The sequence below is a fragment of the Micropterus dolomieu genome, linkage group LG20 (genome assembly GCF_021292245.1).
Source record: "Micropterus dolomieu isolate WLL.071019.BEF.003 ecotype Adirondacks linkage group LG20, ASM2129224v1, whole genome shotgun sequence".
In the NCBI taxonomy this organism is placed as follows: Eukaryota; Metazoa; Chordata; class Actinopteri; order Centrarchiformes; family Centrarchidae; genus Micropterus; species Micropterus dolomieu.
In genome coordinates this window covers 4334204-4350566 of record NC_060169.1, presented here as the reverse complement: position 1 = coordinate 4350566, position 16363 = coordinate 4334204, and the positions used below count along the sequence as shown (strand labels likewise).

Below are 16363 nucleotides of genomic sequence, written 5' to 3'. Positions count from 1 at the left end.
GAGGAGGAGAAGGAGGAAGAGGGAGAAGAGAAAGGGGGGAGGTGCGAGGAGTCCGTCTTGTGTCTGAGCGCTTGTCCTCTACCGGTCCTTCAGTTCTCTTGTCACTCGCTTGGTGATCCGACCGCACAGCAGCCCCACCAGGAAGAGGACGCACACGCTCAGTGTGATCATCAGCAGGATGTAGTTCTTGGAGGGAGATGTCATCACCTGCACAGCCAGGTCTGAGAAGCCCTCTGCTGGCGCCACCTGCAGGACAGAAAGATTACTGTTGTAGTGAAGTAATCCAGCTTTTTAAATGTGTGTCTGCTTGTTGGTCCCCGAGTTGGTCCAGACTGAAATATCTTGACATCTACAGGAGAGCTGTGACGAATGAACCACAGTCATTTTCTCCCAGCCAATACAAGTCTGATATGCCAAACTACCGGGAAAAATCAGGTGGATAAGTCACATATTGACAAGAGTTATACAGAAAAGGCTTTTTTCAATCACGGAAAGCAAATTCACGCAAGCGGTCATTTTTTTGAATGACGAGTTGTGTTTAGTGTTTTCATGTGCCATTGTCATTATCACATGACAGATTAGTTAGTACTTTCACACATCCTGAAGTTTTAAATGTCAAAGTTTTACACTTTAGAAGCTAGTGAAGTTTAAACGTCAGGAGACACGCAGCCATTCTACCTTATTTAGATACTGCAGGAGTGGGGGGCAGAGTCCACTAGGCTGCAGGCTAGACCATCAGGATACTTACAGCCAAATAATAGGGTCTTCACAGTCGACAAGGAAAATGGGCTGACCATAAAAAGTGCAGCCGAGATCTGATCCGAATGCGCATTAACTGTTTGATGTTCTAAAAGTTTTTTTTTATTGAGAAAAAGGACAAAATATGTTTGCAATTACATCTTAACAAGGACACTGTCAAGCATTTTAAATAAAAAAACAAGAATAACAAATAATTTAAACCTATATCGATTTGTTTCTTCCGTCCCACCCGTGTGTGAAACATTTCGTTCAAAGTGAAATTAAACCGAAGTCGTTCCACATTTTTACAAGATAACACCTGGTCTTGATAGAGCACACACACGAGTTGTTAATCACAACAACAAATAATTTATGTCTCTAACTTTATCTTTTAAAATGACGTATATCTGACAGGTGTTTCAGTCGTCCCGGCTCTCCCGTACTGGTTGGATTACCATGAAAGTTTGTTCACACATTCATGGTTTCTAGACGATGTCTCCTAATGACTTTACCCTAGAGCCACTAGCAAATTGTCATTGGGGTTTAAAGTGAAATGTCTCGCCAACTATTGGATGGATTGTCATAGGATTTGGTAAAACGTTCATGGTCACCAGACGATGAACTGTAATAACTTTGTTGATCAGATTTTTACTCTGGCTGTTAATTTCTCCAACACTTTGGTTTATGATCAAATACCTACAAAACTAATGACCAATTCTCACCAGCAGCAGCCGTAATTTATGTTATGTACTAAACTGAGTTCAATTTTGAGCTATGGAGAAAACCAGGTTAGCATTTTCTCATGTTCCCAGTGCTAACCAGCGCTGCTCACAGATTTGACAGTGTTCTCGGTCAGATGGGAATATTTCAAAAACGTTACTGTCTGACAGATGTGCCACTAATTATTTGAAAATTTTCTAGGACTTAAGATAAAATGACAATTTTGAAACAGGTCTGTAAATGTATTCTCTTTAGATCTCAAGATGTAGAGATCTAACTCTTTTTTTTTTTCCCCAGGAGAGGTTTCACCTGAGCAGTAGCAAAACAAGCGGGGACAAAGCCGAATGTCAGGCAGCTATTTACAAAAGACAAGATGACAGGACCAACAGTAGGCATAGTCTCCTTCAGTAGTCTTGAAGGGACCACATCCAGGGGGGAAGTCGATGACTTCATATTCTCATAAAGACTACCATCAACTCAAAAGTAGATATACATAAAAGTTTGTTCAAATCTACCTCAGATGACATTTGGTGCCTTGCAATCATAGACTGTATATAAGAAGTTGATGTAGCCTCCGGGTCTGAAATGTGAAGCCAATGCCTTAAACCTGCATTCTTTGTAATGGCCAACAGTGGGCGACTCCACTGGTTGCAAAAAAAAAGTTAGATTGTACAGCAGTCTGAGAAAATGACCCAAGTTCTCACTTGATTTATTACCTTAGTAAACACTTTCCTAGTGATTTATGGTCTCAATCGTTAGTTTGAGGTCTTCTTTAATACAGCATGATGTTCATTTAGTAAATTATGATACAATTTGGAGGAATATAGACGATAAAGCAGGGTATGCTTTAGGCAGTGGCTACTTTGTGATTGACAAGTCGCTACCAAAGTGACCTGTCAGGCATAGCCATGCGTATTCCTCTCCAAAATATGGTCACTTCTGGTTCCAAAAAACCAAGATGGCGACGGCCAATATGCCAAACTCGAGGCTTCAACACGGTAGTACACAAACTAACGGGTCACGGTGGCTACGTCCACTTGTTTTATACAGTCTATGCAATAATTTTTTTAATGAACCTAAAAGAATAAAAATAAACAAAATTCCATTTTATGATGAGGTGAAAAGCCTCTTGGTGTTTACCTTTGCAGCGTAGCTCCACATGTCGATGCGGTCTTGAAGTCTTTTCTTACACTCAGGCTGCAGACGCACTCTCTTGTCCTGTAATGCCTCCATCAGACACGACATCTCTGGATGGTGAGAGGAAGCAGCAAATCAAGAGATTTAAACACACAATGGGGAATCTCACTGGAAGGCTTTCACACAGGTTAGCGAGTCTTAATTCTTTCACATCTAAAAACTGATCCATCTTTATAAAAATATATTGAATGAAAGCACCCACGTCGCCCTCTGCCAGGTGTGATGGCAGCACAGTGGTGTTTGAGGTCCAGAGCGCAGGCTGTGTGGAGGACCGGGTCCACAAAGATGTCCGCCTTACTCTCCTTCAGCATGTTTAGGACTTCCTGCAGTCAAGAAACAACAAAGAGGAGGAAGATGGAGCAAACAAAACTGAGTTTCTGCACCAACACCAAATCCATTCAGATCACATGTTGAATCCTCTAAATGCCTGTAAATGTTTGTAGATAATGGTTTGGCGCCCAGGTGGAGTCCAGTCAAGTTGCATAAGTACAGTCTTTGACCTCACATTAGACTCAATGTGGCCGTAATGTAATGAGCCAGTTGAGGTGGTTTGGCGATCTGATCAGGACCCAGCACCCGCTGGAGAGATTATCTATCTCATCTGGCCTGGGAATGCCTCAGGATCCTCCAGGAGGAGCTGGAAAACTTTACTGGGGCGAGGGACTTCTAGACAAGCTTGCTTAGCTGCCCGGCATCGGACAAGCGGCAAAAAAAAGGAAGGATAGAAAATGACTTTGCATGGATGCAAATGTGTGTGGGACTGTGATGTTGTGATTTGGATTGTTTCACCAGTGAGTCAAAAATTGGCAGAGGAAAAAATATATGTAAAGGATATGTGGATGTTTTCTAAAGCAAACTACTGGCTTGTTGGTTAATTAAAGCCTTTTTCCTGAGAGTCCACAAGCACCTGAACACGCCAACAAAGAAGGAATTATTTTTAAATAGTCCCTGTTGACACATTAACAGCATTACCACATTATAATAATGCAAATTTAACTAAGTCAAGTAGTTAAGAATAGTGTACTAAGAATACCTTAAACTAACTTTATCAAGATGGATATCAAGATGAAGTCATAGCTATCTAAATAATCCTAAATTAGTGCAACAAACAGAACAATAATGGTAAATAATATTTACCTTTTTACAGCCGTCCTGTTTGATTTTCAGCAAGTTCACTTTCAGACACTCTTCCACCTGACCGGTCTGCTCCTGAGCTGCTGCCTCCTCCGCACACAACCTGGAGATCTGCAGGAGGAGAGGAAGGAGGATGTAGAGTAAAAACAAACAGGAAAACAAGAGTGGATTTGATGCAGAGCCAACTAGATATCCAAATTAGACCTAGGTTTTTTTTGTGTGTGTACCTCATCTGAGCAGTGCATCTGCAGCTGTGGGTCCAGTCTGTAATCGAGCGCTGACTCCTGGAGAATTACTCTTATCTGGTCTTCACAGTCTGGAGACAACCTCTGAACCAAACCCCAGGCCAATGAACACAAAATTTAACCAGTGCCATTAAAAGATTTACATATTTAAAGTCCATCATGAAGACAAAGTATGGCATACAGTAGAAACTATGTACCTGTAATTCCAACGCCAACACAACTTCATAGGACTACAAGAAACATTTTGTCATTTTCATTCCACAACGGTTAAGATCCAAGTGAAGTGTAGATCCCACATTTGTATTTATTGTTGGTTTATAGCCCTTTTCTACCCTTTCACCGTTTCATTTTTATTTATTCTTAAGTTTCATTGACATGCTAGTCTATTGTGTAAAACTGTTTTTATTTTATTTAACCTTTATTTATTCAGGGAGCTTCACTCATTTGCAGGAGGGCCCTGATCACATTCACACTGGAGCTATACGGGCCTGTAATACGGTCATGTTACAGTAGTTTCTAGCAGAGATTTTAGGAAGCCGATTGTGATGTAGTTGCGGACTGACCTGGTCGGCGTATTTGAGTTTGAGGCAGGCGACGACTTGACCCTCCAGCTCGCTGTCCTCGCTCGCCTTGTTCAGGATGGGCTGGCAGAACTTTGGGATGTCTGCTCGACAAGCTTTTCTCAGCACCGGGTTCAACCTGTAGTCTGCAGGATGGAGGTGTGTCAGAGTCAGATGAGGTTCACTAAATCTCCTTTCATTTTTATTAAACTCCAGGCTTTTTACTGACCTGTGTTCTGTGTGATCTGTCTCTTGGTGATCATCTGTTTACATTTTGGATCCATCAGCTCACTGTTTTTGTTCTGTTTCAGACACTGAAGGACGTTTCTGGCGTCCGCGTCGGTACAAAACCGCTGCAGGACAGTGTTTGGATTTCCATCAACAACCAAACAGCAAAAAGTTGATTACAACCGCTTAGATCTGGGAACACAGTGACGTCGCTACAACAGAGCCACCAGTTAATAACCAGATAATCTAAACTACTTTATTTGGAGGCAAGTGCAACAGAAATGCGGCTAATAGTCCTTCATTAAAAAAAAAAAAAATGCACTAGGCCAAACTCAGTGTTGGAGAGTAATTGTTTTTTTGAAGTATAGTACTTTGCTTGTGTGTTTCTATTTTCTGCTACATTATACTTCTACTCCAATATATTTCAGAGTGAAATATTTGACTTTTTACTGAACTTTTATTGAACTTAGCTTATAAAATACAATCCATTGTAAAAGTGTAATGGTTCCCAATCCTTTTGGCTTGTGATCCCTTAAAGCAAAACACGGTGTCTGGTTCGGGCTCCTTGTCAGTAATTAACTGTCTAAACTTAAAATGGATAAACATCAGAGGAGGTAAAGTTTTCCAATATTCCACAATAAAATAGTGTTTACCCCGAATAGTCGAAGATTCGATGCTTTGATGGGCGGAGCCTGATTCGACTGTCAGTCTCACAGTCGAAGCTTCGCAGTGAAACAAGGATCACGCCATTTTGGCGATATGGGGGTGCTCAACGTCTGATTTTACATAGATCTACCAGTTTTCTTCCAACAAGTTAATATACAGCCTGTTACAATATACATTTCAATGTTTAATGCTGTAAATGAACATGTAAAAAGAAAAAAAACTTTCAATTACTGTTTTTAAAGTGCGTAAATGAATCCGAAATTGTAACCCTAACCCTGGGGCGTCAGTGCGCATGTGTAGGCGTAGCGTGTATGTAGTGGCAGATGAGGAAGACTTGCTGAAGGGATGGAGCCCCGGCTTCACCGGTGTTGGCCGTGGACTTTCAGATAATTTATCACTGTCGATGAACCACACAAAGAATATTTTATTGTTTTTAAATAGCCGGCTTCTTTAAATAGACCCACGAGGAACCGCGACGTGCATGCAATTGTCGGCAGCACGGCATGCACGCAAAACTCTGCACAAGACCGGTGAATGACAGGCGAGAGAGAAAGAGGGAGAAAAGGGTCTTAAAAAAAGCCTCAGTTTAGCTGGAAATTTACAGTGTAAGTTGAATGAATAGAGACTGCAGCTCTGCAGCTTCTCAAGATTAAAGCGGAGCCACCGTGTGTTACATCCCCGCAACTGTCACACACAAAAAGACAAATTATTTGATTGTAGGCAGGACTGGACGATTCAGATTCGACTATGTAAATCCTTAGTCAGGGACAGCCCTACAACAAAAGATTACAGAAAACAAGTACAGATATGTTAATCAGCACTTTTTCTTCTTTCGTCTCCTATTAATCATCTCATGACCCCTCAGATTTATCTTGTGACCCTTTGGAGGGCCCGACCTCTACGTTAGGAACCACTTGACTAAACTAACTGCACCTCGAGCAGCTACAATAAAAGAGCTGCCAACGCATTCATGAATCCATATTAAATATATTGTATAATTAATAACAAAATGCCAGTCAGGGGCCAATTCTATTACCAGAACAAATACTTTTACTTTTGATACTTTTTGTTGATAATACTTCTTCTGTCCTGCATTTAAGATTTTGATTGCAGGACTCAAGTGAAGAATCTGAATACTTCTTACCCCACTGGTCAAAGTTGAAGCGGGAAGTCGGTCTGTAAACTGTGATGGATGTTTACAACAAGAAATTTAGGTCCTAAATGAAAAATATTTTGTTTACAGTCTGTCTAATCATTGTCCGATTTGACTTCTGTTTAGTTCCCGTGTTCCCAGATCTCAGCGATTCATTTTGTGAAGTCCAAAACGGCAAATATAAGACCTAAGTTGTATGAAACCATATTTATCTTTTAAAACATACTACACAAACAAAAGACACAGTACTACAAATACAGTGTCTTTATGATATGCTGTATGTTGCCAAACATATAAATTATTATTGGAAATTTTAATTCCAAAATAGGTGCTATTGGAATCAGAAACTTCCTCCTCTTTGTCACCTTGATCATCTGCTTGCAGACTCTCATCAGCTGGTAGTCGAGCTCAGGGTCGGTCATCTCCACCTCCTGCAGCCTGAAGATCCGCTGGTGGCAGCGCTGACTGAGCTGCTTCTTCTGCTCCTTCAGACACTCGATCATCTGTGGATGAGGCAGGACGGAGGAGAGAGAGAGAAGAGCAGACGAGAGAGAAAGAAAGAGATGAATTTAAAATGTCTGATATTTGTTTCCAGATGTTACTTCTGTGACTGATGCTCCTCACCTGAGCGTTACCAAAGGCCACGTTGGGACACAGACGACTGATGTCCGACTTACAGGGATCGTACAACTCTGGTTCCAATCGAATGTCCTCCGACTGAGAGGTAAGGGGAGGAGGAGGAGAAGTTTTACTTTACAAAAGTTAACAAAATGAGCGAGAAAGTTTACCAGCAAACTGAATAACAGAAGCCTGTTTTCACACATTGCCTGATTTTGAGACTTGTTTTATGTATTATGAGGTATTTTCCCCAGAATGTGGTACATTTGGTCCAAGCGTCTGCAGTGAGGCTGTACTTACGGTATACTTAATAGTAGTGTTGTAGTACTTGAGACCCGTCTTAAGACCAATTTTTGATGGGCTCGTCTCAGACTCGCACTCCCCTCGGTCTTGGTCTCGACTTGGTCTCAGCCCCTAAAAGTCTTGGTCTTGTCTCTGTCTCGATAATCTCTGGTCTTGGTCTTTACTTGTTCTCGGTCTTGACTACAACACTACTTAATAGGTATACTTTTTGAAAAATTCACTTAGTTTAGCATGTTAGCATGCTAACATTTGGTAGATGCACTATTCAAAGTACAGCTGAGACTGACGGGAATCTCAGTGTAGCAGCAAAAAACTGGAGAATTGAAATGTTGACCTGGCACTATGAAAAGTCAGGGGATCAGCTCTGTGTGTGTGTGTCAGGTACCATCTCTAGCTCCTCCACCCGCAGCTGTTTACGACATTTCAGTGAAACCCGCTGCTCCTTCGCCTCCTGCAGCGTGTCGTTCCTCACCGTGGTGCTGAGACAGATGACTACATCCACCCTGCGGGGCGACGGACATGATGGAAAGTGCGAATTATGTCCAGGTAAATCAACCGCATTTATAAAACAAAACCAACTGACTGCTCACAAAGAACAAACAAAAAAATCTTCAAATACAAATTAAGTTTCCAGCTTTCTGAATGTTGAACTCACTTTTTCTTGATGTTTGGACACAACCGGAGAACGTCCTCCTTACAGGCCATTTTGAACTTATAGGAGAACCGGAAATCCTTCATTTGAACCTGAAAGTCGAGCGCAGAGAGGGAGAAACTGACATTGATTGATATAACATCTATTGATATCGCTCATATTAAACAGTTTAATATTTTAATTTATAAAAGTACTTACAATAAAACTAGGAAAAACGAATTAACACAGAGCAAGACAGAGTTTACAGAGAGAAAGATGTTGTCATGCTAACTGACCAGCTGGAAGTGTGTAACGCCGACTGAACACTTCTCGTTCATCTCCTTCTGGTGTTTATTCTGAACCAAACACTCCATGAGATCCCCTGTATCGATCTGGTTATCAGCTACATCCTATACACACACACACACACACACACACACATTAATTATCCAAAACATTATTCTTTATATATAGTTCAAGGAAAAACTCATAAATCTAAAGAAATATAAAAAAGTACATGTGAGGGTGTTGTAGAAGCCTGTAATGGCTTATGTACAACCTTACCCAGAAGACATAAATAAGGTCAAATAAAATACATAAGGTAATGAACAGCAGTTTCTAAGAGTGGTCTATATTGTTGTCCTTCTTTTTTCATTACACCACACTATATGATTGTTTTGGAAAAACATTGGATCTCACTAGAGGGAAAGTCAAACTCTTAATCCAGCAGTGGGATTATGAGACATCACCAGTTGACATTTAAGAATATCTGCATGGACAGCTTTTGTCCTCTAGGAAGCAAATTTCTTTTTTTAAGATCCTTTCTTATGGACGGTCAGTTTTGGTCAAGCAGTGATTTTGTCTCGATGGCGGCACTTCACAAAAAGAGATCAACAAAAAATTAGGAATTAATTGCTTGTTAAAAATAAACATGCACTGCTAATGGGGCAAAGCCATAATTTGTGTATGTGTATCTGTGTGTCATGTTAAGAAGGATGTGCGATCCAGAGGATTGGCTGACGCGAGACCTGCCTACTTCCTGGTTCCGGTCGGCAGTCCCTTCCAATCATCTACAGCCTTCCAGACATTCCCCCTGTTTAAATACCTGCCTCCCTGTTGAACCTGGCAGTTGCGATTTTTCCTTCGTTTGTATTGTTCTCTACTTTAGTGAATGTGTTAACTTCAGTAGGAGCTTTCGTTGAGTGATTTACAAGTGCTGTGGTAGTCAAATTGGGCAAGGATCTTAGTGGGGTTAACTGATACCAACCAGACACCTGTAGATTCAGTTTATGTTTAGAAACACTAGGTTTAGAGGGTTCTGCTCATTTTTGTCTCACTTTGATTATTGATGACTGGTCAGCGAGAGTTTTGTTTAAGTTGATTTTAAAGTAGCTAATGGCTATCTCTCATTTTGGAGAGACCTCTTTAAGTTATATTTATTTCTTTGATTTAAGCAGCACCCACCAGCCCTTTTTCCGTTCTTTTTTGTGAACCCTGCAAATAAATAACTTTTACCAAAACATTCTGGTTCATGTTGCTTCCCTTTTCCCCACGAGCCGGGTCGTAACATATATGAAAACCTTCTCATAGCACAGCTAGAAAAGTACATGCACTCACATGGCAGTGCGCCTGGGTGACGGGCTCACAGGCTCTGATGAGGAGAGCATCGATCTGGATATCCTGCAACAAACAGCGAGACACACGGGAAGTTCAAAATGTGCAGCTCAGATAAAGAAAACCTCACTTCAACACCACAGCTACTCAGGTGAGCATTCATTTATGGTTTCCACTTTATATTAAAGACCTCTGACTCCAGCTCGGTGAGGTTGCCCACGACGTCTCTGCAGGCAGACACCAGGTCCTCCAAATGATCCTGCAGACACTCCAGCTCCTGGAAACACACACACACACAGATGTGGGAAATGTTCACTACAGTATACATGATTTAGTATTAGTGATAAGTTAAAGGTTCAGAGGAGTTTTCACTGTAAACAAACATGATTAGATATAAGAAAAGCTTTTATGATGAACTAAACAACCAACAGAGGGCATTCAAACATCCATCACTGGGTTAATGTATCAGATATCAGTAGTGTTGTTCCTTCTCACCTGTCCTGTGTCCGTCTTCTCACTGCACCACTTGCCGAGGTCGGTCATGCAGCGTTTCTGAAGCTCAGGGTCCAACTTCACATCCAGCGCCCTCTGGTGGAGGATCCTCTGAACCTCCACCTTACAGTCCCGAGATAACTGCAAACACACGCAGCCACAAGCTTGTAATAGAGCCTGATGATAACGAATTGTTGAGCCTGATGCAAACATGCTATTTAAGTGTTAAAATAACAATAAATCGGCTGGTATTCATTTAACATAAATAAGCATTTTGATAAGAATCTCTTAAATGTGTTAGTTAAAGAATCGTGAGCATGATTATGTTCTGAATGAGACATTTTACAAGTGAAAAAAAGACATATTGTATCTGTGACAAGTTAATATTAGATGATAATATTGGCTCTAGTTTATAATCCATTCTTGTGAGGAACCTCACGTACAAAATTAATTACACAGCCCCTAATGCCGCATTCAGAGTTACTGTAATTACCAGTGTCAGGTTAATAATTGGCATTAATGTCAACATGTCTCTGATAAATAGTACCGACCCCAGCCTGTTCACCCTGCTGTCTTCTGGGAAGAGATATAGAAGTTTCTGCTGCCAGCAGAGCAGCTTTTTCCCCCATGCTATCAGACTCTTATGGTGCTTTCACACCTGCCTCGTTTAGTTCGGCTGAATCGCACTAGAGTTCGTTCTCCTCTTCAAGGAGGTCTCGGTACGCTTTCAAACGAACTCTGGTGCGGTTCGCTTGTGGTGTGAAAGCAAACAAACCAAACACAGGATTTTATGAAAGCGGAGATGTGATCTAAACATTATTTCCAAAGCTAAACCACTAATAAATCCATCTGCTGACAGCGACATGTGTTCAGCGATCTTATAATTGATCTGTATAAGCCGCTATGTTTATGAAAATAATTTGTAAAATATTATTATATTAAAAAGTTATAGCCTACTTGTCAGCGCGGGTATTTCCCTGATTAATAGGTTAAAATCTGTTTAAAAAAAGAGGGCAAGTAGTATTCAGATACCACAGTATACTATAGGTGAATAAGCCCCAAATTATTACTGTACATGTCCTGTTTTTATGCGGTCGATCTGCTGTCTAGCGTTAGTAATCATGCTTATAATAAATTATTACTTTGTGAGTCTTTGTGATACAGATCAGAAGCTTTAAAGTGCCGCACAAACTTCTGTCAGTCACCAGAGTTTGATTTCCCCACGTGGGTCCTGTTGATGCAGGATGACAATCGCCAAAGCTGTCCAATCAACAAGTTACCTGTACGTCTGTGTAACGTCATGGTTACTTCTCTTGGTTCGTTTGTAAAACTGCAGTGTGAACGTGAACCGGACCAGAACTAAAATGCAACACTTGGTTCGGACCAAATGAACCGAACTACAGGTGTGAAAGCACCCTTAAACTCATCCTCAGCACAGCTCTATTTATTATAGTTTATTTCTGTGTACCATTTTTTATAATTGTGTATATTGTCTGCTATGTAGCAGAAGGGAGTTACAAAACACAATTCCTCTCTATAACTTGTTTTATTGTGATAATAAACCTACCTACCTATAAATCCGACTTGACACATTAAAATATGTACATGCCTGAAAAGTATACATGTAGTAAAACAATTAGTCAACAGACACAAACTTAAATGATTAATCAATTATTAAATAACAGTTACAGATTAACCAAACACTTGATGATTATAGCTTCTTGTCTTAACATTATAATAAACTCAATATCTTTGAAAGGACAAAACAAACCACATGGCGACATTAGCTTATGTTCTAGGAAATAGTGATGGCCATTTTTCACTGTTTCCTGATGTTTTATAGACCAAATGATTAATTGATTAATAATTAAAAAAAAAGAAATTGAGTTAGGTGCAGCCTTTTATATTGTCTTATACTGGTTGCAGCCCTACATGTGTGGATTACCTAACCTCAGCCAGTTTGTTTAATGCAATATAGTGACATTAATCAATGCATTATTTATAACTTTGCAATCATACAACGTGAACGACTTTCTATTAACTATTGGTAACAGTTGGTTTCAGTTGAACATTTGACCACTACTGATTAAGATTCACGGAAGTTTAACTGACATTTATTACGTCCAAAAAAGTAGTGATTAGTAAATGTCCGAAAGCTCTAATTACTGCTCAATATAGAGTAAACTATTGAGAGTGTATCATATCGGGAGAAGAGAAAGGACACAGCTATACAACTGTTACTTTACTGTTGGACTAACTGCTTTGTATTTTACTGCTTCACACAGTGAAGGCAAAAACTACCATCCATTCCCTTTTGATATGAACACTGATAACAAGTCTTACACAGCTCTTTGAATTGTGAACCAACTACCTCAGTTTCCAGAAAACTACTTACTGGCCTGAAACACACACACACACACATTACTGAGACCATATAATCATATCAAATCAAGTTGTCAAGAGTCTCCTCACAGATGAGTTCAATTGCCCAAATCAGGGCCAAGTGGACTCACTGTGTTTCGTGGAGAAACACTGATTACATGGATATCGGGGCCAAGCAGGGCCAGTCAGACATCATCATTATATTCATTTAGCTTGTCCCAAGTACATCCCTCTGAAACAAACAACTAAAATTATGTTCAGTGCTTCAGTAATTTTAGAAAGTTTAGAAATGAGATGCCAGTTTTAAGTGCTAGCATGGGGTGCTGAAACTGTGTCTCAACTGACTAGACTAGAAAGGCGCTATACAAGTACGGAGCATTTACATTTACAACTGTCTGGAGGCAGAGGAGCATAGTTGTCGTGTAGGGTTTTGCCATGGCTTGTGGGTAGGAAGGAGCAGTTCCCTTCACTGCCCTTGTAGACCAGCACCAGAGTCTGGTAATGGATGTGAGTTGCAGCAGTGAGCCGGTGTATTAAATGGAGTGGTGTGGCAAATTTTGGAGACTTTGAACACCCGAAATTACTTAATTAAAAATTAAAGATTTTAATTACTGCTGTTGGCAAGACAAACTAGCACTGCTTGGCCTTGCTGAGGAGCAGGACGTCACACAAACACACCCCACCACATCAAATCAGCCCGAGCCTATCACTGAGCGACAGACATTGATTCAATCACTGCCGTCATCATAATTAATTTAACCCATCACCAGGATCAATACGGATTAAAGGGAACCACCGACCACTTACCTGCTCGTCTGGGTTCACCTGGTAAATAAAAACATTAGAGTTACACCTGCTGATCCTGCTGTCAGAGAGAGAGAGAACTTCCCTGTCAGCTCCGTTAATCACACGCTACTCAACAACAAGAGTTTACCAAAACACAAACTGATAAAAAAACAAAAACAAACAATCCTTCATAAAGTGATAAATACATCAAAACCTCTCCAGAAATCAGAGTGTGTTTGTAATGTCATCGTACCCGGCGTCCCTGCTCCTCGGTGCGGTAGGCGTGGCGGTAGAGGCAGGAGAAGACGGCGCCCGGTGGCATCAGCTCGCTGGTCTCGTTCCAGCCGTGCGTGTGGCACAGTCGAGCAGCGTCGCCCTGACACTTCTTATACAGGATGGGGTCCAGTCTGGGAGACAAAAGGGGGCCATGAAACGATTTCTTTCCTCCGATTTACAGCTCAGTTTTGGTCGAAAAAGCATTACAGCCATGTTTTTTTAATTTTACGATTCATGCCAATATTCTGAGACTCAAATTTAGATTTCTGAAGGAAAAAAAAAAGCCAGAATTTGGAGATTAAAGTCTGAGGAAACTACATTTTTCTTTCTTTCTTTTTATTTTCCTCAGATTATCTGGAGATTTTTCTCACACAGCCCTAATGAAATGAACTCTGATGCCGGATTCAGCATTGCACAATTGTTTTGGCTCTATTATCAGCAGCAACAGTGCAATGCACACATCTTGTGATGCAAGAGCCACACTGACATTGATGTGATGACAACTGAACTATCATATGTTGATGAAGACTCCGGAAAAAGCAACTAAATGGACCTTTAGTTTAGATTATTTTGTCAAGAATGAACTTTAAGGCACAATGTTATGATGTTTGTATTGTTGTTGTGTCTGTGGAATATTAATGTCACGTCAATAATGTTTAGATTTGTTAGTGCAAATTGTCAAATGATGAATTCAGACTCACTTCCAGTCTCTGGATATGAAATACTGCAGCTCCAACAGTCGGTGTTCACAGTCCTCCACCATCTTGTCTGTGTACAGATGTTCCATCAGGCACGATAGGATCCTACACACACACACACACACACACACACACACACACACACACACAGTCTATTACTGACAGACACTATTAATGAATAATTTGTTATTCGCAAAAGAGCAAAATCTTCAACTGATCAGGATTTTAAATTGAGATTATTCAACATAAGGCTGTGATAGATATAATGCACACAATACAATATGTGTGTGTGTGTGTGTGTGTGTGTGTGTGTGTGTGTGTGTGTGTGTGTGTGTGTGTGTGTGTGTGTAACCGGCTCACATTGGGTCTCCGTTGCGGATGTGTTTGCAGGCGGTCTGGATGACGGACTCACAGGCCTCGTTCAGTGCTCGATCAATCCGGTAGTCGGCTCCGGGGTCGGCAGATTGGATCAAAGTCTGTAGCTGCAGCGAAAATAAAGGGTAGAAAACATAGAAAAGTCAGCAGCTGGAATTTATTTTGTTACAGTATGATAAAACTGCCTGATTTATATGATAATTCATAATATTTTAGGTTAGTATTACGTACTGTAAGTTTGTACGACAAAAGCAGTTATTTTCGTGCACAATATTTAATAAATTATTTGTATTTTGCTAGAAAGCAGCTGGTCCAATTTGGTCAAAGTACCTACAGGCTGATTTTTTTCCCCCACAAACATGAGGGAAATACCACGTAGAAAAAGAGCTGTTAAAGAATTAAATTAATTGACGTGGTTGTTAAAAACTGAACTGGCACAATACAAACTCAAGTTATTGGTTAGTGACTCTAGCCATAGTCCTGTCTCTCTCTCTGCTTGTATCTCTTTAATGCCGTTAAAGAGTCACAGCGACAGGTAGCGCTGTGGTCTTACGGCGCTCTGGCAGACGCTGTCGATGGTGGTACCGCGGTCGCCGCGTCCGATTCTCATCAGGCAGTGCAGCGTGCGGCCTTTGCGGTGCAGGCCGGAACAGTGCGCCTCGATCTCCGTCCGGCAGTGCAGAACGATCTCCGGACTCAGAGAGAAATCCTCCATCAGCATCCGCCGGTAGTCCAGCATCTCCCCCTGACATTCCCCGCTGACAGGACGACCTTTAGAGCGTAAAATGAATACAATTAAGCCCTGATGACACAAGTAAGGTACATAAATAACAAGCTTATACATTTAGCATGTATTTACATTTTATTAACATTTTCTCCTGATGATGTATGGATGAATCCCCTAGTTTAGTCCAAGTCCACCTTCATAACCCTACTGTCTTGCACTTTGATGATTTTGAAGATAATAGGTAGGTAGGATTATTGTCACAATATAACAAGTTATAGAGTGAAATTGTGTTTTGTAACTCCCTTCATAGCAGACAATATACATTAATAAAGAATCAATTATGAAAAATGATAAAGAGAAACAAACTATATTCAGTGGAGCAGTGCTGAGGATGAATTAGAGTTTAAGAGTCTGATAGCTTGGGGGGAAAAAGCTGCTCTGCAGTCTGGTGGTGCGGCAGCAGAAACTTAAATATTTCTTCCCAGAAGGCAGCAGGGTGAACAGGCTGAATGGCAGGCAGGATGGGTACCAATTATCATAATGATTGGCTTTGTCAGAAAACAGAGCTGTAAATTACACCTCACGCCCTCCCCTGACTCACCGCGGTGCACAGCAGCCTCCAGACACAGCAGCAGGTACGACAGCCGTGCCTCGCGGGCTCGCGGCAGGTTGGTGTCCAGGCTGCAGCGCTGCTTCCTCAGGTCCAGCTTACAGGCTTTAGCCAGAGAGTAACTGACTCTGTAGTCCTGAGAGATCAGCTTCTGACGGGTGGTCAGAGCGTCACGACACTGTGATGAAGGGGGGGGGGGGGGGTTATTTA

General features: G+C 41.1%; 1 protein-coding gene and 1 long non-coding RNA gene across 6 annotated transcripts in view; one reads left to right on the top strand and one right to left on the bottom strand.

Annotated features, from left to right (window-relative positions):
• The window catches only part of LOC123958643, a 12784-nt gene extending 7631 nt beyond the window's left edge, over positions 1–5153 (top strand). The window contains exons 1-5 of one of the 3 annotated variants that reach the window (XR_006822134.1): positions 53–219; positions 1756–1941; positions 2655–2782; positions 2873–4753; positions 4906–5153. This is a non-coding gene — a long non-coding RNA (uncharacterized LOC123958643). Of the gene's footprint in view, positions 1–52; positions 220–1755; positions 1942–2654; positions 2783–2872; positions 4774–4905 lie in introns of those variants that run through there. The other 2 variants (XR_006822132.1, XR_006822133.1) reach the window with 2 other exon arrangements.
• The window catches only part of LOC123958642 (Golgi apparatus protein 1-like), a 34135-nt gene that overhangs the window by 621 nt on the left and 17151 nt on the right, over positions 1–16363 (bottom strand). Inside the window, exons 7-27 of one of the 3 annotated variants that reach the window (XM_046032130.1) lie at positions 16145–16331; positions 15370–15587; positions 14802–14923; positions 14445–14546; positions 13721–13874; positions 13489–13506; positions 10303–10440; positions 9998–10084; positions 9811–9873; positions 8490–8603; positions 8218–8306; positions 7948–8065; positions 7266–7358; positions 7007–7144; positions 4824–4947; positions 4598–4740; positions 4017–4118; positions 3793–3900; positions 2858–2978; positions 2599–2705; positions 10–246 (exon numbers count right to left, since the gene is read on the bottom strand). In XM_046032130.1, coding sequence (XP_045888086.1) covers positions 79–246; positions 2599–2705; positions 2858–2978; positions 3793–3900; positions 4017–4118; positions 4598–4740; positions 4824–4947; positions 7007–7144; positions 7266–7358; positions 7948–8065; positions 8218–8306; positions 8490–8603; positions 9811–9873; positions 9998–10084; positions 10303–10440; positions 13489–13506; positions 13721–13874; positions 14445–14546; positions 14802–14923; positions 15370–15587; positions 16145–16331 — 2514 coding nt within the window. In that variant the 3' untranslated portion in view covers positions 10–78. The remainder of the gene's footprint in view (positions 1–9; positions 247–2598; positions 2706–2857; positions 2979–3792; positions 3901–4016; positions 4119–4597; positions 4741–4823; positions 4948–7006; positions 7145–7265; positions 7359–7947; positions 8066–8217; positions 8307–8489; positions 8604–9810; positions 9874–9997; positions 10085–10302; positions 10441–13488; positions 13507–13720; positions 13875–14444; positions 14547–14801; positions 14924–15369; positions 15588–16144; positions 16332–16363) is intronic. The other 2 variants (XM_046032128.1, XM_046032131.1) reach the window with 2 other exon arrangements.